General features: G+C 36.7%; 1 protein-coding gene across 6 annotated transcripts in view; it reads right to left on the bottom strand.

Annotated features, from left to right (window-relative positions):
- KCNAB1 (potassium voltage-gated channel subfamily A regulatory beta subunit 1) overlaps positions 1–19,101 on the bottom strand; it is a 399,759-nt gene that overhangs the window by 57,332 nt on the left and 323,326 nt on the right. For 4 of the 6 annotated variants that reach the window (XM_047874454.1, XM_047874455.1, XM_047874458.1 and 1 more), the window contains 2 exons: positions 17,987–18,030; positions 5,722–5,808 (listed from right to left, as the gene is read on the bottom strand). In XM_047874454.1, the coding sequence (XP_047730410.1) occupies positions 5,722–5,808; positions 17,987–18,030 (131 nt within the window). The remainder of the gene's footprint in view (positions 1–5,721; positions 5,809–17,986; positions 18,031–19,101) is intronic. The other 2 variants (XM_047874456.1, XM_047874457.1) reach the window with 1 other exon arrangement.

Here is a 19,101-nt window from a genome sequence, read left to right as displayed (position 1 = left end):
ACAGTATGCTCTTGGTTTTGGGGGTAGACTCCCATGATTAAATAAACATTTTTAAAAAATAAAATTAAAAATACATATATATGTATTTTTTAAAGATTTTATTTTACTGTTTTTTAAAACTGTGTATTTAGTTTCTTTCTTTCTTTAAATTTTATTTTAGAAAGAGAGAGTGTGAGCAGAGGGGAGGGACAGAGGGAAAGAGAGAGAAAATCTTAAGTAGGCTCCAAGCTCAGCTCAGAACCCAGTGCTGGGCTCAGTTCCATGACCCTGGGGTCATGATCTGACCTGAAATCAAGTCAGTCACTCAACCAACTGAGCCACCCAGCACCCCTAAAGATTTTATTTTATTTTATTTTATTTTATTTTATTTTATTTTATTTTATTTTATTTTTATTTATTTTATTTTTTTTTCAATATATGAAATTTATTGTCAAATTGGTTTCCATACAACACCCAGTGCTCATCCCAAAAGGTGCCCTCCTCAATACCCATCACCCACCCTCCCCTCCCTCCCACCCCCCATCAACCCTCAGTTTGTTCTCAGTTTTTAAGAGTCTCTTATGCTAAAGATTTTATTTTTAAGTAATCTCTGCACCCAACATGGGGCTTAAACTCACAACCCTGAAATCAAGAGTCACATGCTCTATCAACTAAGCCAGCCAGGTGCCCCTAAAATATATTTCTATAATTATTCTCATCTGTTTTTTTTTTACCTTTTGAATATAGCTAACAGAAAATTCGAAATATATGTGTGGGTTGCATAATATTTCGATTGGACAGCGCTGCTAGTGACTATTTGCAGAAGATTTCTTCCTGCTCTTATTATGGTTTGGAGGAAAGATTGAGAGAGTGTCTTTCCGGGAAGATAATAAAATATAAAGGCAGAAGAGATGATCCATTGTGCTTAGATGATATTTCTAGGTTTTATGTCATTAAATTTTTGTTCTGAAAACTTTGCTTTGGATAGGAATTATCTAGGAATTGAAGAACATGTAGAAAATTTGGGATGCTGCAATACTTGCTACTTTCTGGTATTTTCTGAGCTGTAACTGTACATCCTAGAAACCTGAATATCCATGGATTCCTGCTTGCCTATGGCGACACTAAATAAAATGGCTTAGAAGGAAGTAAATATTTATGGAATGGGTTGTTTGACGTGATGATACTGTGGGGACTAAGTGAAGCTAACATTGATCTTGCCTCTCTTATGTAAAAAAGATATCCTGTGTTGTTTATGTCTGCATTAACCTGCTAGCAGGAAAAAAATAAATAATTTGAACTGTAATTAGGTTGGGAGTAACATCTAATGACTAAGGGAGTCTGTGAGATTAACTAGTTTTGGCAAAAAGCTCTAAATAAAAGTTAGAGCTCAATTCCAAATGTTTTTTAAATTAAAATATGATTTAATTTAAAAATCGTCATATTCTCTCAGATCAACAAATTAATGGGATTTCCTCTTTCCTTTTTAAAAAGCTATGTATACAAAAAGGGGTCCTCTCTCTCTTCTGTTATTCACAAGTAGTACATGATTTGTAGACTCCTCTCCTGCCCTCAGGCATATTCAATCACTTCCTCCCTGGAGCAATGAGAAGAATATAGAGAGACAAATTAGCCTAGCACTTGGGCATGACAGAAAGCCAAACCAAAAAACTCCTAGTGTAGGTCCTCAGACACACAAATGCTCTGTGTCTATCCCTGTCTAGCATGATTCATGTTGGAATGAGCTTTCTTTTGTCTAATAAGCTCAAGAGAAGGTTTTGAAATACATGCAATACATGCTGGGATTTATGGAAATGAGAGAATTAAGAATATGAGTGGCACCGAGCACAAGGAACTGTCAGGGACTCTACTGGTAAGAACACAGCAGCATAAAGAAAGAAGAAATGGGAGTGGGGCTGATTTTTTCTGGGACTGGAACACATGCCATCGATGCCAGATATCGTAGCAGAGACAGATGGCATGGCAGATGCTGTGAAAGAAAAATGACTTACTACTAGGTGAACCAGAAAAAATAAACAAGAAGGACAGAGGAAAAAGTCCACAAGTTCCCCTCTGTTGTCAGAAACATCTTCCCATGGCTATAAAATATAATCGCATCCCATAGGGTTGCAGATTGCAAAGTAAGTGTCTTACTACTTTCTCCACTGATTGCACACTTGGAATTTACAGCTATTCTTTTGAGAGGACTCGCTTTCTGTCTATTGGTTTTTCAAGCAAGAAGCGAAGACAACAACAAATTGGATATATGATGCCTACATATTATGAAGAAGATGCTACTGCTAATCTTTCTTGGCTCAGTTGGTTGCTGTGTGATATGTAGAACCCGGATGAAACTCGTCTTGGTTTATTTTAGAAATGTCCCCAATTAACATCCTTTCAAGGTGCAAATCAAAGGGGTTGGCATTTTAATAAATTTTTTAAAAACATGTCTTAGAAAGCTGGGCTGGGCTCTTTCATTACGTCCTTGGGGTTTAAAACAGGTGCCTATAAAAATCCTGTTAGCATGTGTTGTGGCCCCATGGAGTTCATAGGAATGGTTGAAACCAATAAAAATGATTTTCAAATGCTAAGGGTCTAATATGGGATACCCAGACACACACATACAGCACAGTGCCAACATACGTAGATTTAATATAGGAAAATTCATCAATAGGCACTTGGCAACCACTGTTGCATCACTTATATTAGACAGGAATGGAAGCAATCAAGCCTAAAATCGTCAATCTGAGTTGCTGAAATAAAGACAAGTGTGTGAATGATATTAAGGATTTTCTGGCCATTACAAAAAAAAAAAAAGGGCTGGGGACTGGCAGGTATCCAATGATGGTTTTGTCATATTTGCAGAAGAAATTGAATGATTAAAAGAATATAGAGTAACGTTGGCTAACAAAGAACTACTGTGGGGCCTTTAAGGGTAATTTTGATTATATATAACATTTACTTTCTGTAGTGTTTTTAGAAACACTAATAGCTCTCTAAGGTAGACCCCCATTGTATATGTATAACTTTCACTCACACACTTGTGACTTTATAAAATCATTGCAAAAATGAATCTTAATAACATGGAAGCCAGAAATAGCTTAGACACCTCCCCCCCCGCCATTTTTAGGGGAGCAAATGCACCCAAGGCCTCCTGGCAATCCCTATTTCTCATTTTCTTCTTATTTCCTATTTCTTCTTCCGTTGGCCGGATCAGCCCTGTCCTCTGCTACAGTAAAGTAGAAGACACTACATGCAGAGAATGGGTTTCCAAAGACTAGTATCAAACTGGCATTTCCATCAGGCCCACCTTGGAACAAGTAAGCGTACCAAGTTTGAGGATACACATTTTCTGAAAGCCAGGGAGAAATTATAGGGAAGCTCTTTCAATCTGGAACAAGTCCTACGTGAGGAATTTCTGTGCTACATTCCTACTAAATCCTCCCAGAGAAATAAGCCTCAGAGCCTGAGGGACCAGCTAAGAGCGGATCCCTTCTTGGGGGAGGGTGGGGAGAGCTGACTACATTCCAGCATCAAGTGGTTGATGGCTGCAGGGCTACAAAATTCCACGTTCCTTGACCTAATCATCAACAAATGCAAATTGCTATGGTCTGACATCCTTCCTTAGACTTCTGAACTTGGACATTGACTCTTGATAAAATGGTTGACAAAATATTCTGCTCTGTGGAATTTTCTATGAGAAACTCAGGGAAAATTAAAATGTTCTCTGATTCTAGCAAAGGCCGGACAATGTTGTAATTACAAATTCTATGGGGTAGCAATCTTGTGTGTTTAATGTTAACACTCTGAAGCTCCCTTCTAAAAAATTTCAACACATAATCAGTGTTCATACTGCAGACACCATTATCATATCGGTATCACATAGCTTAGATCCTAATTGAGAACTTCTCCCTTCTAGAGGTGTATAATGCAAATTGTAATGTTTTCTGCTTGAGAGACTCCCGCATTCTATCTCTACAATTAGACATGAAGGTGGGGCGGGGACAAAATGGGAAAAAAAAAAATCTGAAAAATCCTATACATGATGTAATTTAATTGCAAAGGACTCTTTCCCAAGGAGGAAGACAATGCCACAAGCACTTAAAATGGGAAGCAATTTCAGTTTTTCACAGCCCCCACTAAATAGTATTTTATTTGACACTTTTGTTCATCAGATAGCTTTAGTGTTCTCTTTTTATGTGTCATTGGGAAGAGGGTGACGTCATGTTATCCTTGCGATGAGCACTTCTTACTCTAATAAGATGTTTATTGTTGCTTTAAAACCTCTTTTTTACTTTGATAAAAATATGTATTTCTAGATTATTTCCAGAGATCATTCTTTTTTTAAAATGTTTATTTTTGAGAGAGAGAGAGAAAGAGTGAATGTGTATTGGGGCGGGGGTGGGGGGGGGGGGGACAGAGAGATAAAGACACAGAATCAAAGTAGGCTCCAGGCTCTGAGCTGTCAGCACAAAGCCCGACAGGGGCTCAAACCCACGAACCGTGAGTTTATGACCTGAGCTGAAGTTGGACACTTAACTGACTGAGCCACCCAGGCATTTATGAATTTCGAACACTGCTATTCCTTTATAATAAACTGATTTTCTCAGAATTAAAAAAGCAGAAAACTCTAGGAGAAAATTAGACGTATAAATATTTATATTTTAACATTTCTCTGTAGTTGCACAAGAGATAAACGGCAAGGAAAATAATTTCCATGATATTCTTTTGTCAGAAATGCAACCTACCAAAAAACTCAGATATGCTTTCGTATGTACAATCATTTGGAACCTCTGTAACTTCTATAACCCTATAGCAAGAATAAACCTTTATAGAACCTGATTTATTCCAAGACCCTGGACTACCTTTTGAATCATCAAGGACAAATTTATCGTCAGTGTAATTTTTTGTTGATTACTATATTCTAAGTCCTTGAAACTGCGTAAATGTATGTCATATTGTAAACCTCAAATGACTTTTTGCCCTTTTCCCCCCGAAAATCTTTGTTCTCATTCACCTCAGGTAAGTCGAATCCATGCCTGCAAATCTCAATTAACTAGGACATTGTTATTAATTTGTCCTCCCAAACTATTTTCTTCCTCATTCATCTTAGGTAGCCTCCATAAATAAATGCAAATTGAAGAAAATTTAGTTTTAGGAACATTTTCAAAGTTTCCTTGGGGAGATGCCTATTATCTTAAATTAGTTGTAACAGGAAGGCGATAGAATGTTGTAGCTCCTTGAGAATCAAAACCCAAATTGCAATGAAGAGCCTCATTTTGAAGTAGTCATTCTTATAAAACCTCTGCTCATGGCACCACTGAGCACTTGTTACCACAGATTGGAAGCTAATCAGACCCAGTCATTACAAAAGAGAAAGATCATCAAGGGACTCCCTCCAAAATAATGATGGCTGGGTTATAAACTCCCCTTCCAATTAATTTTATTGGTTTAGTTGATGAAATAACAGAAGGGAAATGAACCTGGAAAAAGTGAGCACTGTACCCGGCAGGAGCCACAACCCCAATGCCTGGGACTGCGTACAAAATGAATGAAAATGCAGGACGCAGAGCTTTGCTTTGAGGGTAAATACCGAGGCCAAAAGGCATCCCCTGGAAAGTTTTTAATTTTCCATATGCAATCAACTAAGTCTGAATAGACTTCATTTCCTGCCGTTAGTGAAAGAAGTCGTCAAGCTAGAATCAATAACACAAGAGTCACTTATCAAATTTTGTCACTCACCTTCCATGGGGGTGTTACTGTCTGGTCGATTTGCAAAGACTACATCCACATACTCGAGCTGCAGCCTCTGGAGGGAGCCCTTCAATCCTGGGAACAGAGGCAGGAAAAATCCAAAAAATGTAAGTGTAATAAGCACTATTAGAAGTAGTTGAAGTTTGGTTTCCTTTAAAAAATTTACTTTAAAAAAAAAAAAAAGCACTGGGGCACCTGGATGGCTCAGTCTGTTGAGCGTCTGACTCTTGATTTCAGCTCAGGTCATGATCTCACAGTTTGTTAGATCAAGCCCCACATCGGGCTCTGCACTGACAGCATGGAGCTTACTTGGGATTCTCTCTCTCCCTCTCTCTCTGCCCCTTCCCTGCTCTTGTGCCTGCTCCCTCTCTCCTCTCTCTTTCAGCATAAAAAAATAAACTTAAAAAAAAAAGCACTGAATTAATTTCAAAAAGACATGGAATACAATGAGGTATTAATTGGCCCCTAGAACCTTTAAAAAATATATTGGGGCACCTGGGTGGCTCAGTTGGCTAAGTGTCCGACTCTTGATTTCTGCTCAGGTCATAATGTCACAGTTTGTGGGCTACAGCCCGGCATCAGGCTCTCTGCTGACAGACTGGAGCTTGCTTGAGATTCTCTCTCCCTCTCTCTTTGCCCCTCCCCTGCTCATGTGCACGCTCTCTTGCAAAATAAACAAACATTTAGAACAGATATATAGATATAGATAAAGATACATATCTCAAAGGCTGACTTTGTCCTTCACAAAGAGGAGTCTTATAACTTTCTCAGTAACTTCAGTACTCCTACCCCACCAGAAAAAAACATACTCAGTAATGATCTTTCATAGTGACTCATCTGTGGCAGTATCTAGAAGCAAAGTTTAGAATAAAAAGTAGCCTACGAGTTTAACTTCTTCCTGAAAAGTGGGATGGGATACATTTATTGCACATCAAAAACATTAAAATGGTATAAATAAGAAATAAGTGACTGCCAAATCCATCTTAACGTACACATGGGTTGTAACAGGAATAAAAGGATTGGCAAATGAAGGTTTTGCTCAACATTTTACTAAGTGGAACAAAGCTTGAAGAACGTTAAATATAGCTGAGCTCTACCATTTCTATTATTCCCTTTCTTTGGGGAAGAAACAAAAACACAAGAAGCTATAAAGACTTAGGGCATATAAAGGAGAGAGTGAGAGCTTAAAAAAAATCTGGAACCAATAATCTAAGTTCCAACCTAGCCATTTGGTTACATTCCTGTGACTATGCAGAAAAAAAAATATTTAAATTCAGTAAAATTAATACTTCCCTGAAATAGAATGTATTGTATATAATATTATGCAACCAAAAGGAGGACAGTTCAAGAATCATTTTATCTCATTTCCATGAGACACAGCATTTCCTTATCAGCCTATTTAATTCCTCAGGAAGACCGGTGGTTTTTCTCTTTTTATTATAGGCATAAAATTAATTGCATGTTAAATGAGGCTCTTATACATTTAAATTTGGCTCATTTAAATTTGATTTTTCAAACTGGTTTACCAGCCAGCCACAATTACTTTTCTGACAGGAAAATGAAGTTGTTGGATATAGTTCCGGAAATATTTTTCATTCATTGAGAAAGGAGTGTCTGTGTTGATGGCTTCTTAAAAGAAGGATTGATGAAGAGATTAAGGCAGACAGGTGTTATAAGTTCCAATGCCCGCTCTCAAAAAACTGCAGTGACTTTCAGGCCCAGAGGGTCACCAGCTCTCTCAAGGGGCAGCTTGAAATAAAATCTACCTTAAAAAGCACTATGATATAAGCCACTTTTTAGAAGCAATTATACATATGGAGGAAGTAAGGGAGGACAGGATAACCAAGTGAACAAATAATAGAGTATCACAGGTTGGAAAGGTTGGAAATCTGTGCTCTAGCATGCTGCATGATTCAACTTGGGTTATTTGACCTTTTTTGGGGGGGGGGTGACTCAGGTCTCTAATCTGCCGCGGAGATAACAATACTTACTACCTTCAGGATCACTGCTCCAGAGAGCAAATAAAACCAGCCGTCAAGCACTTTGTTAGTGTAATAGTCTGTAGAAATGTGGTGATTATCACAGTGGTGCTCACATCTGGAAAGGTTTAGAATCAGAGGTGCCAAAGACTAAATGCTAAAGATTTTCAGTGGACCTCCTGGTTCTGGAGGGAGGCATTTAGTGACAGTTCTGGCCCATGCTTGGCCCTGGAAACAAGTGTCCTCCTTTCTGATAATGGCCCTATCCCTCAGTGTCTCTTCTAAACAGCTCAATGTGGGCAGAGCAACCAGGAGAAAAAGCTACAGCTGGCTTGGCCACTTTGTAGTGCTATGTGATCGGCTATGACTTGAGTCATTTACTCTCCCATGCCCTAAGCATGTGCTAAATCCCAATTTGATCCTCAAACTGTGCTGGGCTCTGGAGGTGTAAAGATGCATGGACACTGTATTTATTTCCAAAGAGCAAGCAGTGCATAGTGAGAGCATCTGTTGGCACGGGTTCATTGCTCAAGGTAATAACGTGTACCCACTAATAACGGCATGCACTTGATATGAAGGTCAGTCTCATTGTATTTGGTCATTCCTCACCTCTCAATTCTTTCTCTGGAAGGCATTTATTTTTCCTTGATATTTAGGCTGAGATTCAAGTGTATTCATGTGAGAATAAAAGAAATAATGTGCTGCATCACGTCAGTGATCCACCTGAACTCCCACTCTGACTTTGAAGTGAAGTAGGAGGAGATTGTGTCTTTCAGAGATCCTGTCCCCTAACTTCGAAAATGTCAATCATATAAAGTCTTGAAATCCACGGTGTACATTTTTGGGTTTTACTGTCTGTGAGATGGAAAGTCATTGGTAAGGGGCTGGGACATGAGGAAATAGGAGTTAAGCAGGGGAAATGACATTATCAGATCTCCATTTGAGCTGGTCATGGGCCTGCTGAGGACGATCTGTCACAGGCAAGGGTGAAAGCGGGGAGGGAGGCCAGTGAGCAGGTCACCAAGTCGGTAAGAAGTGTGCAAATTCCAGACAAGTTGTGGAAGTAGCAATAAGAGGACTTGCTGTTGTGCTGGATACAGAGCGTGGAGGTCAAAGAATCAGGGATGACTCTTAGCTTTTTGGCCTGAAAAGTGACGTGACCGTTAGTAAGATGGGGAAGTCAGGGAGAGCAGGTTGGTGGGAGCCGTGGTCTGAGCCACTTAAGTCTGGGCAGCACATCAGTCAAGCACATGGAGCTCTTGGCAGCTGGATGGACCAGCCTGGCAACCAAAGGCCAGGTCTGTGTGCAGGTGAGGCATGGGGTTTGGGATCCAGGGTATTCATTCAGGCTGGCCTGAATGACCTTGCTGATGTTGCTTAGCCTCTTTGGGCCTTTGGTTTCCTCATCTGTCCAAAGACAAAATAGAGTTAAATGACCTTTCTGCTTTAATGCTTCATGTGACTACAAACCAAATCAGGCACTCCTGTCCTTTCCTGTTTGGATGCTCTAATCTTGTAGAAATAAACTATAGCAACATAAAGACATGCTCAACAAATGTCTCCTTGAAAGCTATTTAGGGTTTATCTCTAATAAGCAAATAGTCATGTTCCAGCTGCACTTAGGAAATGTTTGTTGAGCACTGGCTTGGGGCCAGGTATTGTTTTAAGTTTAAGTAGACGTGCAAAAATACGTTAACCTTGGCTGCCGAGGAACATCCGGGCAGCTAATCACAACTTAAGGGAGATAAGTGCACCAGTGCAGTGAATGCACTTGCTGAAGGCACTTTTGACTTTAGTCTGTCCCTCAGCACCAACCCAGTGTCTGTGGGAGCAAATATAGGAGAAGCAGGAGAAAAGCTCCCTGTCCTGGAGATGTCTACAAGTTAACTGGCAATTCCTCAAAAGTCCACAGGATAGTAAGTTATGTTATATAAAGAAAATAGCTTTCAAGTGAGAAAAGAAATCTAAGTTCATTTTCCTTTTAGGTTCTGCAGATTAACAGGAACTCTATGGTTCATAAGGTAAACTTTAATTCAATTCAAGCCTATTTCACAGGCATCTAAAGAAATATGCCCATTCCAGATGTTAAGCAGACTGGCATGGTCAGACATGGATCAGATGTTCAGTGTTGCCCGTTGAACTGTGTAGAAACAAGGAAATCCATAGTTTGGAGATTCTTCAAGGGTTCTACTTGAATATGCGGTGTCTACACACTTGCTTTCCTTTCTAGCTTGAAAAACAAATGTTGCCTTCAACGATGGCCACTCTTTCCGTATATAATTTTCCACCTTCTCGGCAGACCTCTCAGTCATAATTTAAGACATGTCTGTTTATTTTTATAAGGATTGTGCTGTATTAGAATAATCCATGTGGCTGCACCTCGCATTATGAAACATGGTTATCCTGAGTGGGTGATTTCAGTTTAGTATGAACATGGAACACTGGGAAGGAATCTGTGGTGAATCCATCAAGAAATTTAATCTTTAATTGAAAAAGTCATAAGTTATCTTTTTAAAATAAAAGTTCAGATAACTGGGTTTAACATTTGCCATTCATTAAAAAGTTTTAAGCAGTACTTTCTCAGATTATTTTCCTCTTCTACTCCTAAAATAATGATAGTGGGTTTGTGTTTTGAATCATATAACAAAACTGTCATTCATCTGGAGGACAAACATACACTAAGACATAACCTTTGCCTGTAAAAGTATACAGTTTATGTAATCTTACAATTTGACTTACCACACTATCATATTTTTTCATACAAGATACTAAGAAAATTTGATCTGCTAAATTTTAATCCTGGCAAAAATTGGGGCTTCAAGAGTGTTTGTGGAATGGCTGAATGAATAGAATTTCAAAGCCTAATAAGAAGTTGGGATTCTAAATGGCTATAATAAACCTATTAGTGAAATTTCTACCTTCTTCTTGTGAATCCAAGAAGCATGTTGTTCCTAATTGGCTTTAAGTGAAGGACCTTGAGCTCACTGAAACGGTCTTTCATATGAATTTTTTAAAAACTGCATTATGTACAAGACAAGCTCATTTTATATACTCTGTAAACCAGCTCAGGTGGCCAAAGTCACCCAGCATTCAAGTGGCCTGAATTGTACATGAATTGAACTTCTGTCTTGTCTTCTAAGAACACTTAAAAATATATATATATTATATATATTAAAAATAATATATTATATATATAATTTATTGTCAGTAATATATAATATATATAAATTATATAAATATATATGTATATAAATATTTATATATACATATTTATATAAATATTTATATATAAATTTTAAAATTTATAAATAAATATATAAATATATATCAATTATATATATATAATTCATTGTCAAGTTAGCTAATAAACAATATATACAGTGTGCTCTTGGCTTTGGGAGTAGATTCCCCTGATTTATCGCTTACATACAACACTCAGTGCTCATCCCAACAAGTGTTCTCCTCAATACCCATCACCCATTTTCCCCTCCCCTCTGCACCCCTCCCCCCCCCCCCCCCGTCAACCCTCAGTTTGTTCTCTGTATTTAAGAGTCTCTTAGGTTTTGCCTTCCTCTCTGTTTGAAAGTATTTTTCCCCCTTCCCTTCCCCATGGTCTTCTGTTAAGTTTCTCAAATTCCACATATAAGTGAAAACATATAGTATCTGTTTTTTTCGAACTGACTTGTTTCACTTAGCATAATACTCTCCAGTTCCATCCACGTTGCTGCAAATGGCAAGATTTCATTCTTTCTCATTGTCACATGATATTCCATTGTATATATAAACCACATCTTCTTTATCCATTCATCAGTTGATGGACATTTGGGCTCAAAGAACACTTTTTAAATTTAATGTGCATATGAATCTCCGATGTTCAATAAAGTCACCTTCATCACAAAACAAATACCAATGAAATCCAAGGATAATGATTTGTAAACCTCTTCAAATTTTATTTGAGGCCTAGGAATCTAATGTACACTCCCCCCCACCTTTTTTTTCTGCAAAATTCACTCAATTCCCTGATATCAGCCTGCCTAGAAATATCCTTTCAGCTGACTCTTTTGGACTCATGAACATCTTTCTCTTAGGCTGAAACTATGACCTGCAAAATAAACAGTAACAACATACTAATAAATAATCCCAATTCTTTCTCAGTCTCAAAAGTTTGAAATGTGTTAAAGTTTGAATCTGGGTCATTTTGAATTTTCAGCTGAACTGGTTTATCCATCCTGAGAGATTAGTTCCTAAGAGATTTCCTGACTTCTTTAAAGGGACAGAGAATTTAAGGTTTTTCTGTTACGTTGTCTGGGGCTTGCAGAAAACTGATTTAAAAAAAGAGAATTTTGAAATTATGAACACACTGGTAAATACTGAAGCAATGGAGATGCAGTAAAAAGCACAGCAGCTTCCTCCATTCTTTCTTTCCTTGATTTTATATTCTCGTTGATTGCCATCCTGTACCATTTTCTGAATCTCTTTTTTAATCGATTTGAGTTAGATTAAAAAGAAAAGAGAAACAAGAACTTTCCAGGCAGCACACCGCTGCCTTGTTTTTCTGCTTAGTACAACAAGCTTACACGAGTTACTTCTCTTTGGGAGGGGGCAGTTATTTCTTATGGACAGGTTTCACGGTAGATGACTCAAGTCACGGGGGCAAGACTAGAGCAGGAATAGTAACAGTTTTAAGAGGCAGGCTGGATTTTACTTTGCAAGGTCAAAGTGGGCATTATGGCCTGAGAAGGGATTTAGTTTGGTTTAGGAATGTGAAAGCTTTCTCTAGTGCTAGAATGTACTTATTCCTTGTGGCAGCCTTAGAACGTTACTTGGTAAAAGGGGCCCTTAACCATGATATGAAGACTAACAGTGGTACTGTTAAGAATGATGACATAATGACAAAAATAACATTTATTAAGTGCTTATTATATGATGGATATTGTGCTCAATGTGAATTCTCTAAAATCAGTTTCTGTATAGTAATGTTGTAAGTAGGAATATTTATAGCCCTTTGTATAATCAAGAAGATGGGAGGCTTAGTAAGGTTGAATAACTTGCACAAAGTCCCCTAGCTCCTAAATGACATAGTTGAAACTTGAACCACTGTTTGGTTTCAAAGCCCAATGCTTAGAAATATATTAAAAATTAGTTAGTGAGGGACACCTGGGTGGCGCAGTCGGTTAAGCGTCCGACTTCAGCCAGGTCACGATCTCGCGGTCCGTGAGTTCGAGCCCTGAGTCAGGCTCTGGGCTGATGGCTCAGAGCCTGGAGCCTGTTTCAGATTCTGTGTCTCCCTCTCTCTGTGCCCCTCCCCCATTCATGCTCTGTCTCTCTCTGTCCCAAAAATAAATAAACGTTGAAAAAAAAATTAAAAAAAAAAAAATTAGTTAGTGAGAAATACCAAACTCATACAAACACTTTGCAAGTGTCATACAAACACTTTGGAAACAACTGAATGATATATTTATTACTGTTAACAAATTTATATATAATTTATAATTATATACATATATAAATTATATATATTAACTATATACACATGTAATTAATAAATTATACATATTAATTATATATGTGTTATGTAAATATATAAATTTATATATAATTAAATTTATATAAATATATAGATTATAAATTTATTTTATATATTTATAATTTTATATAAATTATTATATATAAATATATGGATTATATATAAATTATAAATATATAAAAATTTGTATACATATAAATTTGTATGCATATACATTTATATATATAATAATAATAATAATAATTATTATTATTATTATTATATATATAAATAGATTCTCCAAGATCTGGCTTCAAAAACTTTCTATTTTGTTCAATTTTTAATTTTTTAATTTTTATATTTTTAAAGTAATCTCTATATCCAATGTGGAGCTCTAACTCATAACGCTGAGATCAGGAGGGACATACTCTACCGAATGAGCCAGCCAGTCGCTCCAAAAGTCTTCGTTTTAAATTAAATGACTGAATACCAAAACTGTTTTTTTTCCCCTAGTGGAAGTCTAAGATCTTTCCAATAGTTCTCTTTACACATTAATAAAGAACTCCAGTTTCTAAATTGGGATGAATGTCTTCACATTAGATATTATTCTTCAGATTAGGTTCATGGGGAGGGAAAAAACTTTATAATGAAATGAGAGCCTGGAAGAAAATATTTGCAACATATGTAACTGACAGAAGTGAACATTATTAATATACAAAAAGCTCCTAAAAATTAATAAGATCAAGACAAACAACTCAAAAGAAAAATAGCTTAAGAATACGAAAAGTTAATTCTCAGAGAAAGCACAAAATTATAAAAAGTAGCTCAAATTCATTAATAAATAAATGTATAACTAAACAAATAAATCAAATGAACTCAACCATCGGATTGGTATATTCCTTTTTAGAAAATAATTTAAAATACGCATTCTTCTTTGACCTAATAATGCTGTCTCCAGTATCGATCACATTTACATAAGGACAGCCATTTGTATGATGTTTTGTAATACTAAAACCAAGAAATAACCTGCAAATCATGTGTACATGTGCATGTGTATGTGGGTGTGTATATGTCTAAAATGTATTTTAATTATAGAAAAAAGTAAACTTTTGGTTAATATGTATAGCTTGATTCCATTGGTTTCATACCTATGTTTTTGTATTTATAAGTAAGTGTGGATAGATAGATAGATAGATCAATTTAACTGTGGGAATAAGTTGGGAAGGACAGGTACCAGACTGTCACACTGTGAAATGAGATGAGGTAAGGAAAAGGAGGACTTCTTTATTATTTTTAAAATGCTGAGATTAGAGAGTATTTCATGTTTTTATTGACTTTGGCATTTCATAAATGAAACTAATTATAAAAAGAAGAAAAATCATCTGTCTTAATAATTAATCAGGAACATAAAGTTATAAAAATCTTGTATTTATACAGCCCCATCTAACATCTTTCTCTTATTGCAAAAGGTAGAAGTGTAACAGTTTTTGTAATACATAGACAAACAAGAAATACATAAAAATTCCTCACAATTCTTATAGTCTTCCCAATGAAGTAGAGTAGTACTCTACTACGTAAGAGTTCTAGAAGACTGTACTATTTCCTGTTCATTTCCAGGCTCTACAAAGTTTTTAGTACAATTACAAAAGCAATGCCTCTCTGAATCAGTTACAAATCCCTTACAAATGCACTGAAAATAATAAAGTATCTAGGAATAAAGTTAACTAAGGAGGTAAAGACCTATGCTCCAAAAACCATAATACACTGATGAAAAAAACTGAAGATGACACAAACAAATGTAAACATACTGCATACTCAGTAATTGGGAGAAAAATTTTGTTAAAATGTCCACACTACCAAAGCAATCTATACACTAATGCAATCCCTATCAAAACACCAACTGCATTTTTCACAGAACTAGAACAAATAATCCTAAAGCTTGTATGGACCCACTAAAGATCCTGAATAGCCAAAGTCGTCTTGAAAGAGAAGGACAAACTGGAGGTATCACAATCCCAGATTTCAAGATATACTACAAAGCTGTAGTAATCAAAACAGTATGGTACTGATACAAAAATAGACATGGATATCAATAGAACAGAATAGAGAGCCCAGAAATAATTCCATGAATATATGGTCAATTAATCTATGACAAAGGAGGCAAGAATATGCAATGGAAAAAAGATAGTCTCTTAGACAAATGTCCAGTTTGGGAAAACTGGACAGCTACATATGAAGGAACGAAATTGGACTTTCTTACACAATAACAAATTCAAAATGAATTAAAGACCTAAATGTGAGCCCTGAAACTATAAAATGCTTAGAAGAACACGTAGGCAGTAATCAGTAATCTCTCTGACATCCGCCACAGAAACATTTTTCTACAGATGTCACCTTTGACAAAGGAAACAAAAGCAAAAATAAACTATTAGGACCATCCCAAAATAAAAAGCTTTTGTACAGCGAAAAAACCGCCAACAAAACAAAAGACAACTCTCTAGATGGGAGGAGATATTTGCCAATGATATATCTAATAAGGGGTTAATAGTCAAAATATATAAAGAATTTATACAGGGGCGCCTGGGTGGCTCAGTCGGTTAAGCGTCCAACTTCAGCTCAGGTCACCATCTCGCGGTCCATGAGTTTGAGCCCCGCGTCGGGCTCTGGGCTGATGGCTCAGAGCCTGGAGCCTGCTTCCCATTCTGTGTCTCCCTCTCTCTCTGCCCCTCCCCCGTTCATGCTCTGTCTCTCTCTGTCTCAAAAATAAATAAACGTTAAAAAAAATTTAAAAAAAAAAGAATTTATACAATTCAACACCAAATAAGATAAATATTCCAACTAAAAAATGGGCAGAAGACATGAACAGACATTTCCCCAAAGAATATAGGTAGATGGCCAACAGGCACATGAAAAAATACTCAACATCACTCATCAACAAGGAAATGCAAATCAAAGTCACAATGAGATACCACCTCATACCTGTCAGCAGAATAGCTAAAATCAACAACACAAGAAACAACAGGCATTGCCCAGGATGTGAAGAAAGGGGAACCCTCTTGCACTGTTGGTGGGAATGCAAACTGGTGCAGCCACTCTGGAAAACAGCATGGAGGTTCCTCAAAGAATTAAAAATAGAATTACCATATCATCTAGTAATTCTACTCCCGGGTATTCACCCAAAGAATACAAAAACACTCATTTGAAAAGATACATGCACCGCTATGTTTATTGCAGCATAATTTACAATAGCCACCATATGGACGCTCTCTGAGTATTCTTCCATAGATGAATGGATTAAGGAGAGGCTGTATATATATATACAATAGAACACTACACAGCTATGAAGAAAGAATGAAATCTTGCCATTTGCAACATGAATGGATCTAGAGGGCATCACGCTATGTGAAATAAGTCGGTCAGGGAAAGATGAATACCATACTATTTCATTCGTATGTGGAATTTAAGAAACAAAACAAATGTACACAGAAAGGCAAACCAAGAGACACACTCTTAAATATAGGGAACAAACTGGTGGTTACTAGAGGACAGGTGGGGGGAGGGATAGGTAAAATAGGCAAAGGGAATTAAGAATACACTTATCGTGATAAGCACCAAGTCATGTTTGGAATTGCTGAATCACTATACTGTACATCTGAAACCAATATAACACTGTATGCTAATTGAATTGTAATTAAAAACATAAAAATTTAAACTAAGGTAAAACTATCATCGCCTTAGCATATATCCACCCAAAACCTAGTATGTAGATATTCACAGCAGTATTATTCATAAGTCAAAAAATGAAAACAACCCAAATGTACATCAACATGAATGGATGGAACATGAATGTTCCAAGTCATGTTTGGAATTGCTGAATCACTATACTGTACATCTGAAACCAATATAACACTGTATGCTAATTGAATTGCAATTAAAAACACAAAAATTTAAACTAAGGTAAAACTATCATCGCCTTAGCATATATCCACCCAAAACCTAGTATGTAGATATTCACAGCAGTATTATTCATAAGTCAAAAAATGAAAACAACCCAAATGTACATCAACATGAATGGATGTAACAAAATGATGAATGGATAAACAAAATGGGGCCTATCCATACAATGGAATTTTATTTGGCAGTAAAAATGATACGTTATGATACATGTTACAACATGAACATTATGCTAAGTGAAAAAAGCTAGTCACAAACTATTACACATTATATGATCTCATTCATATAAAATATCGAGAATTGGCAAATTTATAGAGACAAAAGTAGATTAGTGGTTACTTGGGGCTGTGGAGGAGGGTACAGAGAGGGTGGGAACTGACTGCAAGTGGGTACTAGGAATTAGGAAATTTTTTAAATTGAATTTACAGTGATGATCACACAACTCTGTTATGCTCAGAACCAGTGAATTGTACACTTTAAATGGGTGGACTTTTATGTTATATAAATTATATCTCAATTAAAACCTTTTAGAAAGTCTTAGGGAAGTGTTTTATTAATGTCAGCCTGGCTGTAAGGGAGAAGAGTTCTAGAAAATTTGCCCTTTTTCTTTGTGTTCTATTGTCTTCTCTGTATCACCACACTCCTACATTAAACCCCAGAGACATTGTGGTTGATTATGATTCTTTTTATGGAAATTCCTCCCACCCCACCCCCCCCCACCCCCCGCCGCAATGGGTTTTAAACCCTTTTGGTTGATACCTTTCTGGAATCAGCAGCCCACAAATGAAGATAAAATGGAAGCAGCTGTACCTACCTTCGATAATATGTTTTCTTGACAGCCCTCTTTCCGTTTCAGCTCTAACAAGAAAGAAAAGCAAATGACTTTGAGTGGGGGTGTGCTTTCTCTTTCAAATTACTGTTTCAAAAGTACAGAGGAATACTCATTCTAGATTGAATTGCTAATTTTATACCCTGTTCTTGGCAAATTCTGTACTGCAGGCTGAGGAGAGAAGGCTGGTGGGCAACACACTGAGCCCCTTTTCTTTGGAGATCCAGGTGATGAATTAACCATGACGCTCATCACACAATATTAATAACTCAGCCATACACACCCCATCCACATATAACATGACACACAGCTCAGCCTTCCTACCTTGTTCTTAATCAATCCCCCCCCAAAAAACACCTTGACATAAGTTTGTGAGCTACTGATAACATTAGCTTTTCTGAGAAGGTAAGCAAATTTGGAAGTGCCTTTTGACTTTCAAAAGAAATCTAACAATTACTTTCTGTTAAAATGTGACGCAAGTCTTTCTTACATCAGTATCCTAAGAAGACAAACATTTAACCAGGACTTTTGTCTTCTCAGACAAGCTTCAAGATCTGGCCAATTAGAAAGAAATATGGTCCTTGTGTTTCAAAGTATTCATGAAATGTTTCTTCAACGTCAATACCTTTGGCATCCTCTTTTTAAAACACAGTAGTTTACTCTTTGCCTTTGGTGATGTTTTATCTTTTATAAAAACATTGATGATTATTGTAGGTAGTACTCTACTATGTAATGGCTCTTGCAGATTATCTTCCTCTCTGTTTCTTTCTAAAGCATAGGCAAGGTTTTAAGTACCACTGCACTAAGCAACAGCTACACGAATCAGGGCACAGACAATGTAAATCTGTATTTCTCATGGGCACCATGTTGCTTTATTTTTATATAGGTTCCGGTAGTAATAAAAACTAAATTCCATCTTTCTGTCTTCATAGTCATCATAAACAGACTCAAAAACAGTAATAAAATATGAGTGTGTGTGTGTACACATACACATTTTGATTAGAAGACTCCAAAGGAGAGGTCCTCTGTCTCCAATTGTAACTATTCCCTCTCAATTATAGGGAGGCAAATAAGATTTGGTTGGTTTGTGTTTGTTTTTG

This window comes from Prionailurus viverrinus, chromosome C2, assembly GCF_022837055.1.
Source record: "Prionailurus viverrinus isolate Anna chromosome C2, UM_Priviv_1.0, whole genome shotgun sequence".
Lineage (NCBI taxonomy): Eukaryota > Metazoa > Chordata > Mammalia > Carnivora > Felidae > Prionailurus > Prionailurus viverrinus.
The sequence above is the reverse complement of the archived record's forward strand: the minus strand, read 5'-3'. Positions and strand labels throughout refer to the sequence as shown.